At 43.2% G+C, this 13882-nt stretch overlaps 1 protein-coding gene across 2 annotated transcripts in view; it reads left to right on the top strand.

The window, feature by feature from the left end:
* PRIMA1 (proline rich membrane anchor 1) overlaps window positions 1-13882 on the top strand; it is a 95342-nt gene that overhangs the window by 59679 nt on the left and 21781 nt on the right. The window contains exon 5 of one of the 2 annotated variants that reach the window (XM_023764090.1): window positions 1901-2865. The exons of the other annotated variant lie outside the window; for it this stretch is intronic. Within the exon in view, the coding sequence (XP_023619858.1) occupies window positions 1901-1955 (55 nt within the window). The 3' untranslated portion in view covers window positions 1956-2865. Of the gene's footprint in view, window positions 1-1900; window positions 2866-13882 lie in introns of those variants that run through there. 2 annotated transcript variants of the gene reach the window in all.

The raw sequence follows: 13882 nt of genomic DNA, 5'->3' as shown, positions 1-13882 counted from the left end.
GGCCTGCTTTCTGATTTAGCTAAACTTTTTCCAGCCCAGTGAAGCACCCCAAATTATCTTTCAGGTAATTATCAGCAACGAAGCAGTAAATATCAACACAAAGCACATTATTATTGTAGATCACGCAGGGAGAAGAAAGAATAAAATATTTAACTGCAGCAGTGTTGACTATATTCTGCACAGTGAGAAAACCTGAAGTCATATTCAAGGTCCACCATTTCTTCTTTTCAGTTGGGTCAAGTTTCTAAACTTTCTAAATCTCTATTTTCCGGCTAATGAAAAGAAAATAGGATTCTAACGAGTCTCTTATCTACCTACTCCAGGATTTCTGTGAGGATGAAATGAGATGAGGCATGGGAAAATGCTTCACAGACATTTGGTTAAAGTGTAAAATGTTTGCACCTGGCTAAAAAGCAAGTCATGTTCCTGGGCTGAAGAAACTGCAAGGAGGCTTGTCGCTAGGGAGAGGAAACCAGGTGTTGTTACGTGACGTCATTACCCGGTGCCCACAGCGACCGTTTCCTGGCTGGGCTGGGCTGTGGGCCACATTTTGTGCCATGGGGTCTCGGCTGCAATTTGGTGGGGTGTTGCTCCAGGGTGGTGGTGGGGCCTGTCTCCCACTTGGGGGAAGCCGAGTGTGGCTTTGTCAGCACCAGGTGCAGTGCCGTTTCTTTGTAAATGGCCAGTGCGCATCATGGCAGCTCCTGCCTTGAGCGTCTGCCCCCTGGTGGTCAGTGCGCATCATCGCAACCGGTCGGACAATGGAGGGACACTTAGCATATTAGCCTTTTCTATATATAGATTCTAGAAAATGCAAACTAACCTAGACTGACAGAAAGCAGATCGGGAGTTACCTGGAGATGGGAAGGTGGCGTACAGGGAGTGGTGGAAGAGTAGAATTATAAATGGATATGAGAAAACTTTAGGGAGTGATGAAGATGTTCATTATCTTGATGGTGGTAATGGTTTCGCAGGTGTAATATATGTTAAGACTTATCAAACTGGATACCTTAAATATGTCTAGTTTACTGTATATAAATTATACTTCAATAAAGCTGTGACAGATAAAATCAGATATGATCATCCATCCAAGTGTCCATCATAGAGTTTCTCTATAGAATTGACTTTTGCTACTGACTATCATTCAAACCAGCTACGTTGCAGTGTTCTGATAACAGTCAAGTTTTCCCCCGAAAATGGGCTGCTTTTCTGTAGCATCATATGAGTTAACAAGTGTCCTTTATTAGAGAAGGGAGTCAACCAAGGAGCAAAATAGCAAGTTATAAGGTTCCAAACTGATGCACTCGGGGTTGGAGCCGGGGGTGGGGGTGGGTGGGGCTGATAATGGCTGAGATCATGGAATATTGAGGTTGGAAGTAAAAAAAGAAGTCCTACCAGAAGAGGAAAGACAAAGACTCGGTGAGACAAAGAGGTGGAATGATAGAAGGGAAAGGAAAAAATAAAAAGATAAAGTGAGAAACCAAGTTCTCCTTTACTTTTTTACCTTTTTATGGCACTGGTATGTTTCTAGTGTCATTGGATAGATGACAAATGCTTAGATTACCTTCATATACTGTCCAATGGTTTAGAATAGTAATACTGGAAATGAAATTAATTTATCTTAGAGAAAAATACCAGCTAACAAGTCAATCACAGACTATTTTCCTTGGTTTTCTGGATATCTTGGCAACAGGTGAGGTGAGGGTCATTTTCAGATCAGCATTGCCAGTTAACATTTTAATTGCTTGTGTTGTATGCAATCATGGTCTGACATACTTAATCCAGTTAGAGCCGTTCACAGTGGTGGAGCAAGAGAAAAAAGTAACATGAATAGTGAAGCCTGAATCCTCCACCCCCAGCTCTGGGTGTTACAATTAAATCACTTTTCTTTCCTCTTCAGAAGATACATTCGAATGAATCCACATGTGTTTTTAGCAGCAAGAAAGAATCTATAAAAATCGTAAGATTTTCCTACCTTGACAAAAATTGTTGAATTGCATTCTTGCAATGCCTCCATTAGACTTATCACGTGGAGACACACCATTTCTACCATCTGAAACGAGAAACACCGAAATCAATTCCACTTCCAGTAACACAGACACGGTGCAGATAGCGCAGCACGGAGCCCCACCCTGTGCCCGAGACGTCCGTCTGCCCAAGGACCGCAGGGGCCACAGGAGTGGTGCTTGTTCCCCTCCAAAGCCTCAACCAGAAACGGAATTTAAAAACTCCAGAGGTCTCCCAACCGCCAAGCCTTCATCCCCCTCGGGGCTGCCACGGGAATTCGGGTATTGATCTCGCTCATCTGCTCTGTGCTTCACACCAGCGGATCAATGGCTTCTGCTTCCTTCATTTCCAACCACAGAACTCTGGGCTTCGGCCCTTGCCCCACCTTCCCCCTCCGTCCTTTCTCCAGTGCCGGCATCTGGAGGGACTGTTTCCTGTCGGGCCTCTCTGTCCTTGAGCCTTTGTTCTCTGAGGGAAGGCAGCCATGCTCAGACAGTTCAGAAACGCAGGAGCGGTGATATCTTGTGGACAATCCCTACGGCCGGGCTTTAAACACTCCAGGGGGTTCTACCAGACGGGCTTTCTCGCTTGGAAGAAATTTTCAGAATAAAATTAATTCAAATTCATTTATAACATTGTCACAAAATTCACTTGTGACATTTGGATATCAAAAGAGCTTTGAAGGAGAGGTAGTAATGGCATCAAAAAACGAATGACAATAGAAGGAAACTTTGAATCTCTGGTTGAAGTTAGAGGTCTCCATTTTATCTTCTGTAAAATAACAGAACAGAGGGTTTCATCTCCAAGTTCTTCAGTCCCAGGCACTATGATCCAATAAATGTAATTATCTCCACAGCAGTCAGAGCTGTCTGTGCACCTCAAATTCCACATAAATGTCCTTTCAACTGAACTAAACCATCTCTCCCCATTCAGAATTGTCTAATAACACCTGCTTCTCTAGAGAACGTGCTTCACTAAAGGAAATATATGATCTCCTTTCCAATTAGAACTAAAAGAAAATATTTCTTAGACTAATTTTCATTCAAAAACCCTTTCTGGGGTGCCTTTTGTGGGTGGTGCGGTGTTGGGTTTCTGAGCCTGTCGGGTTCTTCCAGCCCTTGCACCTCGCAGATAGGAATTCAACCCACACCCAAGACACTGGCAGCTTCCCCAGCCCAGAATCCTCTCCCAAAGCCATGAACTGAACTAAAGGACTCCCTTGTAAATTCCTTCTGTACACCCCCCAACCCGGACCCCATCCATGAGGACTAATCCACGCATGTTCAATGACGTGGCTCATGCTAACCAGATCCCAGATGTTTTCCAATAAGTTTGGAGCAGCCCCTCACGTGGTGAGCCATCTACATTAAAGTGGAACTGGGTTTGAAGACTGGGGAGCTTAGGTCCTCGTGGATAATTCAAAAAGGTGGCTCTTTTCCAGTTTTGAGCCCTGAGTGGAATGGAATGAGCACGTGTGGGGACCTAATTTGCTAGGGTTGTTTTGTTTTTTTTAAAATATGAATCCCCCTCCTAATTCTCGGAATGCATAGCATCGAAACAGCTCTCAAAGGCAGAAGTTTCACCTACATTTCCTTTGGCTTTAGGCAGAGAAAACAAAAATTGTTTGTACTCAACTGCCTTGTTAACTTTGTTTTTTATCACAATTCTTAGTGAGTCGAACACCCAGTTTACAAAGTAAAAATTCATCGATCCATTTCTATAATATTGCAGCTGAGATCTTTAAGGCGGGCAGAGTGAGGACTGGGAGTGGTTTCCACGTTTTGAGATTCCGGCCAAGAGGGAAGCTGCGTTGTGAACTCACCACTTTGTTGTGGGCCATCAGCTGGAGGATGCTGGGGGTCACCCTGCTCCAAAACTCCAGGGCCGTCAGGATCGCGGTGAAGCTGAATTCGTTCTGGTTTTGGACGTTTGTAGCTACCGCGCTCTGTTCGCAATAGACGGTCCAGAGCTGAGCAAAGATAAACGCGTGGAAGAGGGAACACATGTGCAGCACGGAGGTCTGAGGAGGAAGGAGAGGAAGAGCTGTTACCTCTCGTGTGGGTGTGGGTGGGGCTGCTCCCGGGAGCCCTCCCCCTGCGGCTTTGGCCTTCCAGGGAGCAAGCTGTTCTTTACTTCGTCAGAGAAGACGCCTGAGTTTACAGAATAAACCTACCCACCCCCTTGCCCTTTAATAAAACTGACATTCCCATCCCTAAGCTACATTAGGAAGAACACTTGCTCTACCGTCTCAGGATGTTTCCTCATCTGCAACATGGGGATAACAGCACCGTCCTCAAAGAGCTGTGGTTAGGAGTACGTGAGGCAATGGATATGAACACACTGCCCGGCACTTAATAATTACAGCCCTACTATTGGTAGTAGTAACCATAGCAGCAGTATTCCTACCGGTGATAAGCAATGATTGTGTGGGAACCTACAATGTCCCAGGCACTGTACTAGACACTTTTCATAGGTCACCTCCCTAATTCTCAACCCATCCCCTCATCGATGTCACGGAAGAAAAACCAGAGCTCAGAGAGGTTCCGTAACTTTTTCAAGGTCACAAAATTGCAAAGTACCTAAGAATCAAACACCGATCTGGGTTGAAATATTAGAAACTGGCTGGCTTATTTCTCCTGCAGACATCCTCCCGGTCATTGGGACGGGTGCTCTGTTTTGTCACAGAGTCAGCTGGTCCTGGCCCCCACCCACCATGACCTCCCAGGATTCGTCTGAGCTCTGTGAAGGGGCCTTGGCTCCTCGGAGCTAATTAGTACCAATGAGTCCAGTTTGCTTGTACTGGCTCAGGGCTGACGCCTGCCTTGCATTTCCTTTATTCCCTGCAGCTCGTCATTTGTCTCTGCAATTTACAAAGTTCCTCTGTGTAGGTGATTCTAATGTGTACTTTAGTGAGTCCCCAACTGCCTTCTTAGTTTCACTTTGTATCTCCCTCTATCCCTAGAGATTTGAGTTGAAAAGATAGTGCATGAAGAATTAGGTAGAGCATAAATCTTCCTCCACTTCATATCTGGTTCTAAAAACTGATCACAGAATTTTTATTCTATTTCTAGCCTCTTATTCCTCTTCATTATTTTCAGACAGAAATGCCTAGGAAGCTGACTCTTGCTTGCCTCCATAATTTATCTTCATAAAAGTAAACCGAAAACAATTTAGGGGAAAGAAAAGATAGTCTGGGAATTTAAACAACTTAAAATAAGGCATTAGCACAAAGTCACTTTCCTAATATCCACAGGAGGGCCTGTGATAAGATGCATTTTCTTCTCAAAAAAACCATAATTGGCTGATAAGGGTTTCCATTAGCAATTTCGATGCATATGGTCTTAATCTCGCAGGAATCACTTACCTTTGATTGCTCTGGGAATCCAATCAGGATGACAATAAGATGGTCCGCAATGTGGGAGCCTGCATCCAGAGGAATGGGCAGGCAGGGGGAGGAGGCGTTCGGACACACGGCGTTGTGAGTGAGGGACCCCAGAAGCAGCCAGGACAGCAGACGGATGTGGGAGACACACTCGATGAATTCTTTCGGTCTGTTGAGAAGGAGGAAGTGTTCAAGGTGATTTTATGGTCTGTTTCGTTGGGTGCTCAAGGAATGCGTACGGAGGGAAGGGATTAAAAGCGTGGTCTTATAGGCAGTTACATAAAATAAAACACCAAGGTGACAGTGCCAACAAAATGGTGTATCTGGGGGGTTTTTTGTTTCCCACTTTAATCCTGGATCTAAGCTTCCCGAGCAAAGAGCAGCCTTTGGTGACACGGGATTAAATAGCATTCTTCCACAAGCCTACTGCCTTTCTGACTAGGGTCTCTTTCTAAATGCTTCCCTTTCCTCTCATTAGAAAGCTTGACATCCCCACTAGAGGGGAGGGAATAGAGAAGGTACAACACACAGCCACTGTTTCCCCGCTCACCAATTATTGTCTCCTGCCCTCCTCACCCCATTCCAAACCTTGCCTCCAGCCAGGAAGTTCACCAGCCGAGTGGCAGGCTGGAGCCTGCTTGGAGTTCCCTAATAAACCACCCACGGGCGCCTCTCTTCCTAGCCTCCCTCAGAGGTAGGATCAGGGGTCACACCTCCTTGCACTCTTATTTCATCTCTGCTGTAGGTCTTGTTCTGGCTACAATCTAAGCTCATGGAACACAGAAGCTCTCTGAGTGCTCAGTAGATACCTGTGGGCTTATTTAATGAGCTGAAATGAAGAGTTAAAGTGATAAAGCTCCAGTGTCCACCATCCCTCGGGGTGACTGAGGTCTTTGTGGAAGACCAGTTCCTTTTACTGGCGCCATGCCATGAGGTACTCAAGCTCAGAAATGCTGCGGGGTCAGCCAGTAAGCACGCAGAGGGGTCTCAATTCCCGTCTTTCCAACCAAGCGTATTCCATCCCCTGAATCTTCAGTGCATCACTTGCTCTCACGAAGCCCAAGGAAGGAACTCAGGGTGCTTCCTGCCTCATGTACCTCAGCCCTGGAGTAATTAGGGTCTTACCCTTGTTGCATTGCCGAAGGGGGGTGGTAGAGCCAAGGCAGATAGCGAATCACAGCTTTGTTATCTCTGTGGTTGCCCCGGGAGATTTCCATGGCTGCGATCTGAGCCAGCCCCACTTTGAGGTGTCCGCCAAAGGTATCTTCATGCAGAGGCTGGGAACACGCCTTCATGTGGTTCTACAAACCAAATGCTATTTTGTGACTTTGGCTGAGACATTCCAGGTCACTCATTAAAGTGACCAGGTTGCCATTTCCACACCTTCTAGCACCACTCCCAAGCATACAACCCATTGAACCGTCAATGGCTTCCCACTGCTCTTAGGATAAAGAAAAAAAAAATTCTTCTGCATAACCTAAAATGCCTAGAATGACCTAGCTACTGCAGAGCTCTGCATCTTACCTCTTCATCTTTGTGGTCCCACTACAGTGGTTCCCTCCCATTACTGGCCTTCACTCACACTGTTCTTGCTGCCTAACATATTGTTCCAGTCTCTCTTCACCTAATAGACTATTCATTGTTTGGATTTTAGCTTACATGTCACTTCCTCCAGGAAGCCTTCCCCGATTTCCTCCCTGGCTAGGCCCTATCATCCTATTAGAAGCTCTTATGCCACTGTCTACCCCTTCTTCATGCAATTCTGAAAGTCACAATTTTACTTTAGTTTGTATAAAATTTTCATTAAACTTGGCCTCCACTACCAGACTATAAATTAAATTAGGGCAGCTAATGTATTTGTTTTTGTTCATTGTTGCATCCTAAATGCTTAGAATAGTGCTAGGTACAGTATAGATGCTTATTACATATTTTTTGAATTAATTCAGAAAAAATGTCTTTGCTCAGTGTGGCTTAGTGAGTGGAAAGAGGCCTGAACTGGAGTTAAGACTTAGGTTCTAGTAGACCCATTCATTCTGTCTTAGTCGCATGACCTTAGATAAGCCACTTGCCACTTGACCTTTCTCATCTGTTTGCTAATACAAAGGAAAATCAGAGAGGTGGATTATGTCTGTAGTCCCCGACCTTTAGATCACCATGGATGCTTCTTATTCTTATTTTGAAAGTGGCTATATAAAATGAGCTAAAAATATTTAGGCCACAATTGTCCCCTCTTCTTTGTACATGGAAGCCATTTAAGTGTAGGCAACCCGATTCGGCAATCAGTAACCAGCGTGTGATCAAACACTAGGGGAGCTTCCTTGGGAATGACTGGGTTTGGATAGCCTGAGAAATCATCACTTTAAAGTTTGATTCTACTTTCCGCTAGGATGTGCAGATCTATTGCTGTCCCAAGAAACACTTAGACCATCTGAGCAGAGTCTGGCCACTGTGTTGGGTGGTAAAGGGGCCATATTTTTAGCTGACGAGCTTCTGGCATGACTAGATCCTGTTTATCAAAAAGGAATCATTTAGTGCCAGACTGCAGTCTGGCTGCTCGCTGGACCATTGTTAGAGTCTCTTCTGCCCTCTGTCCAGGGCCTGCCTCAAATTGCTCAGACTATCAATCTTTCAGTGGACCCGTGGCAGGGAGGTTGACCTGCATCAGCAATTCACTGCACCCTGCACAACTAGCAATAAGCTCAACAAAGTCCCTGGGAACTTGCCCATCTGCGAATTACAGTTTGTTCTATCCCTTGTCTTTAATTATTTTCTTGAAGAAGACAGGTTCAATGCAGATAAAAACCATAAATGGCTTACGTTTGCATAATGTGTTACAGGTTACAAGTCTCTTCACATACATTATTTCACATTAAACCTTGTCACCATTAGCAAAGGTAGGTATCACTAGACTTGTTTTGCAAATGAGAAAACTCAGGCTCTAAGTCAGCGGTTCTCAACCTGTGGGTCGAAACCCCTTTGGCGGTCAAACGACCCTTTCACAGGGGTCGCCTAAGACCATCCTGCATATCAGATATTTACATTATGATTCATAACAGTAGCAACATTACAGTTATGAAGTAGCAACGAAAATAATTTTATGTTTGGGTCACAACATGAGGAACTGTATTTAAAGGGCCAGAAGGTTGAGAACCACTGCTCTAAGTAGTTAAATGAGGCTACTTGGCATAGCGCAGTTCGAATGGTTTGGGGGTCACTACAGTCTTAGGTCAGCCCCAACTCCACCACAGATCAGTAGAGTGATCTGGGCAAATTACTTCAGGCCTCGGTTTCTACAATTGTAAAATGGGGGTAACACCTCCACAGGGGCATCGTGAGAACTGAATAAATGGCCAAAGTAAAGCTATGCACATGGCCGATGCCACGCAAACATCCTTTCCTTTCTCCTTTCACTCTGTGCAGAGGCGGGACTCAGTGCTTCAGCCTCCCAGACCTGGGCGCATCCAGCGAACAGTGAATTCCCATCTGGTCTGCTTCAGTCTCTCAAACTGTTTTTGTTAACCTAAGAGACGGGCACGTGGAAGCGCGCTTACCTTCAGCTTGGTCAGCGTGTGCATGTCTGCCATGAAGTCCAGCACCTCGCTGATGGACTGCCGCACGCACTCCATGGCCGCCGTGCCACACTGAAACACAAGAACACGGCTGGGCGTGCGCTCCGAGTCACGCCTTCACTTCTGCCCTGACTGCCCTGGCTGTCTCCCTCTGGTTTCACGCTGTTTGCTAATGAGCTGTTTCATTTTCTAGATTCCTGACTCACTCCATTACTCTCAGCACAGTCTGTGATTGTCTGCCCGGAGTTGGGACAAACATTGATCAAAGGTTTGTGGTGGAGAGCAAAGCAGCAGCCTATGGGAGACAGGGCGACATGCCTTTGTCCACTGGGCGATCTCGCTGGTTTTTGGGGGATTGTGTTTCAAGCGGCTGGTATATGAAGATTTAGCCTATGTAAAGCCATTAGCATCGGTCTTCAAGACAGGAGTCACACTAACACTAGTCACGTTATCACTCTAGGGAGTCTTAGATGCTCATGAAATATGTGACACCAAATTCCATCAGCAGAATCTTGACTTTCCCTGTTAAAAACAAAAGCATATAGCCCAGCCAGCATGACCAAGTGGTTGAGCACCGACCTGTGAACTAGGAGGTCACGGTTTGATTGCTGATCAGGACACATGCCTGGGTTGTGGGCTCGGTCCCCAGTGGGGTGCGTGCAGGAGGCAGCCGATCAATGATTCTTTCTCATCATTGATGTTTCTCTCTCTCTCTCTCCCTCTCCTTTCCTCTCTGAAATCAATACAAACATTTTTTAAATTAATTAATTAAAAATTTAAAAAAGCACAAAAGTATATAAACAAGTATTGTTTGCCGGAACAGCCAGACTGTTTATATTCAAGTCAAGTCATTTATAACTCAACTCATACATGGCAGGTACACTATTCAGTAGATAAGTGTATTACTGTTGTGTTCTTGCTAGGGATAAATAAATAAACAAGCAAAATGGTCATCTTCCCCAGATGCCAGTAACATGTTTGCAGGTTTTAGGAAAAGAAAGCATACTTGTGCTTCGGGTTAGTAAACGGCATGAGCCTGCTCTCTCCGGGCAAGGCAGTGAATTTAGGACGCTGAGCAGAGAAAAGGAAAATGAGCAGACAGGCTGCTACATCAAAGCTGCACGGGCGGACCCACAGGCTGGGTTCACGGCGGATCAAAAGCAGGCCGTCTTTGAAGCCATCTGCATACTGCGCCTAGGCCTTTCTCAGCTTTCCTCAGGAAAATCGGGAACGTTCTATATTGAACGCGCTCACGCAGTCAGAAATCATCTTCCCATATTCATGCACATCTGCCCGGCCCTGAACTGTATCACCGCCTCTCTCCTCTGGGATGTCACGCCTGCCAGTCCCGCTGACAGGATAACAGACAGGAGAATAAGGTCACTGGCAGTTCCGTCGGGGAGTTCTCCAAGCATTTTGTATGTGCTAAGGTTTTCTTCTTTTCATTTAAGTCAAGTGAAGGAATTATAAAAGGTTATTGTGCCCCTGCTTTTGGAATATTAATCCTTTAATGCAAGAAAGGATTTCCCCTCCGATTTATTCCGTTTTCTCTGACCTTTCACATGTCATGCAAACAGGAGCACACACTCTGCATGTCTTGAAAGGGATTTGTTTCTTTCACAGGCAATATTTTGTTCCTTTCCAAGTAAGCAAATGTCACAGAAAATAATGACTAGGAGCGGTATTCAATATTTGTCTTTTAAGTTTAAATTGCAAAAAAAGGAAAATGAGAGCAAAGACTTTACTATTACTCAGTTACGTTTGCTCTAGAGACCAGCAACTACATCTAATAAAAGACTTAAAATACACTTTATAGTCAGGATCATCTTAGTGAGCTATGTACACTTATGAAATAAAGCATATAATTCTTACACACCCTTTTTTTTTTAATCTGCAAAACATCAGTATAACCTTAGGTGTGTTATTTAAAAAAAAAAAAAAAAACACCACCAGAGAGTCACATTCCACTTGCTTTAGAAGGCCTATGTTTATTTCACTTGGAAAACTAATGATAAAGGTGTTGAAAACATACTCTAACCCAAAAACGTGAATTGAATCATATCCAACTCTTCCTTTAAACTTTGGTCTGATTTTAAAGTTACATTGCTTAAGTTGTAAAAGTAACATGTGCAATGTAGAAAAGTTGGAAAATACAAATTAGGAAAAAGGAAAAGAAAAATCACCATAACCCTAATTCTTGTCCTTTGCCTGTGAGGCAGCCACTGCGACTGCGTCCTTCCAAGTTCTTCCCCGTGCCTATGGCATACACACAGACATACAATATTCAGAAGGCCGGGGTTGTTTCCTAACCTGCTCTTATATTAAATCTATCATAAGCATTTTCCAGTGAATTAAATATTCTTTGAAAACTTAACTTGGTAGCCACATAATAGTGTATCTTGTAGATACACCTTGTTTTATTTAAACAAAACCCTAATGTTGGACATTCATTATATTGCCATATGGTTGTTATTTTAAATGCTGCTGTAATAAATACACTTGTATAAGTTCTTTAGGTGCACATATAAGTGTTTTCTTGAACATATTTACAGAAGTAAACGGTCAAACTGTTCTTCAGCAGCCATCCGAGTACTTGGCTGTACCGTTTTTCACGACCAGCAGGAGCTTATAAGTTTGTTTCACTTCATCATCAATACCTTTCTTCATTAAGAAAAACCTGCTGATTTGCTAGCTGATTTTAATTTTTATATTTTTAATATCCTGATATTTTATATTAATTTACAGTTCACTGATGGCTAGTGAGGGTAAAAGGTACATTTTGAATGATTGGTCATTGGAAAGTGTTCTATTTGTGACTCCTACAACTATTTTTGCTCTTTTGTTGTTATTGAAATGTGTGTCTTTTACTTGTGGATTTCAATAAACCTTTTATATATTAAGGGTATTATTTTTAAGCTATCACATAGGTAGCAAATACTGAGTTTTAAAGAACTAAACACTATGGAAACCAGTGAGTGTGCAACAGAGACTGGCTAGCTACTCACAGAACCATTTCTCTTCTTCCCTAGGAAGAAACTAAACATTTCCCATCTTCCCCTGCAGTTAGGTATGGCCATGTAACTGAGTTCTAGCCAGTGGAATCCGCGTAGAAGAAATGTACATTACATTTAGATCTGGCCCATGAAAACCTTCTGTGTGCCGTATTCCCTTCTCTTCTCCCAACCATCAGCTGATTGTAGAGGACTGCACACAATGGAAGGAACCTGATCCCTACGTGTTCACATGGAAGTCCTCCTCCCTCTACTAATCAAGATACCCACTTTAACTTCAGACGAGCAAACAGAAACTTTGTGTGTTGAGTCACTGAGCATTGGCATGTTATCTCATAGCATTACCCTAATTACTATCAAAAAGTCTTTAAAAATGTAGTCTAAAATATGGACAAAGATTTAAGCACAAAGATGTTTATCACATATTAGCTACAATTGCAGAATACTGAAAATAACTAAAATATCCAAACATAATTAATGTTTTTTAAATATTAGTTTCAATAGTTATTTTTTACTCAATACTTACTGCATGTTAGCACCATGCTAATATGCTTCACATGCATTATTTTATTCAATCCTCAACCTAGACCAGTGATGGCGAACCTTTTGAGCTCGGCGTGTCAGCATTTTGAAAAACCCTAACTTAACTCTGATGCTGTGTCACATATAGAAATTTTTTGATATTTGCAACCATAGTAAAACAAAGACTTATATTTTTATATTTATTTTATATATTTAAATGCCATTTAACAAAGAAAAATCAACCAAAAAAATGAGTTCGCGTGTCACCTCTGACACACGTGTCCTAGGTTCGCCATCACTGACCTAGACATTGGGCCCTATTATATCCCAATTTACAGATAATACAAGTCAAAGAATCATAGGTCAACTGAATTTCCTCATCACATAGCTAGTAAATGGCAGACCTCATTCTCTGCTGTGAATCTAGTCCCAACACTCTTTATCATTGTTCTATGGTACATTCACATGAGGTAATACTCTGCAGCCATTAAACTTTGGGGGAAATGTTTATGCCATTTGAACCAAACTGTGTTTAAACACACAGAAAAAGAGAAAGAAAATTCATTAAAATGTTAGCAGTAAAATTATCTGTTGAATGGTTATTTTTTCCGCTCTCAAAATTTCTATCCATCAAAAAAATATAAACAGTAGTTTTAAAGAAATGATTAGTGTTAAGGGTAAAACTGGTATACTTATACATGTAAATTAATAAAACTTTTTTGGAAAGCAATATGAGAATATGTACCATTAATATATCCCTACTCTTTAATTAAGGAATGAGTCCCATGGATATAATTCAAAATAAAGTGGAAAGTATATAAATTTCCAACAATATGGGAATAAGCTAATTAGGATACTGAATAGATCAAAACATGGAAAAATAGTATAAAACAACAGAGTTTCTCATTTTAAGGCAGAGGAATTATAGGTGATCCTTTTTCTTTATTAAATTTTTTCTATTGAAAATTTAAATAATTGTTTTCAATAAACAATATCCCTAAAGTTTCTGAGTTTGTTCTAGTAAACTTGCTGGCTTCTCATCTTTTTTTTATATATATATATAAAAAAGCCAGCATCTGTAACGACCAGAATGACCGATGACTGGTCTCTATGATGCCCCCCTGTGGCAGTGAACTGGCCTGATCAGGGGGTGGGGCCGGCCAGCCAACCCTCCTGCGGCCCCTCTCCCCAGCCAGCCCGCCCCTGATTGGCCCACCCCACCACGATAGGCCCCGCAGCCCCTCCCCCAGGCTGGCCCCACCCATGATCGCACTCTCCACCCCAATAGGGGGTGGGGCCAGCTGTCCAACCTCCCGCAGCCCATTCCCCTGGCCGTCCCTTCACCTATGTGCCCCCACCACACTGATTGCCTGCAGCCCCTCCCCCTGCCA

The sequence above is a fragment of the Myotis lucifugus genome, unplaced genomic scaffold (assembly GCF_000147115.1).
Source record: "Myotis lucifugus unplaced genomic scaffold, Myoluc2.0 scaffold_316, whole genome shotgun sequence".
NCBI classification, from domain to species: domain Eukaryota; kingdom Metazoa; phylum Chordata; class Mammalia; order Chiroptera; family Vespertilionidae; genus Myotis; species Myotis lucifugus.
This window is presented reverse-complemented; position numbering and strand designations above follow the sequence as displayed.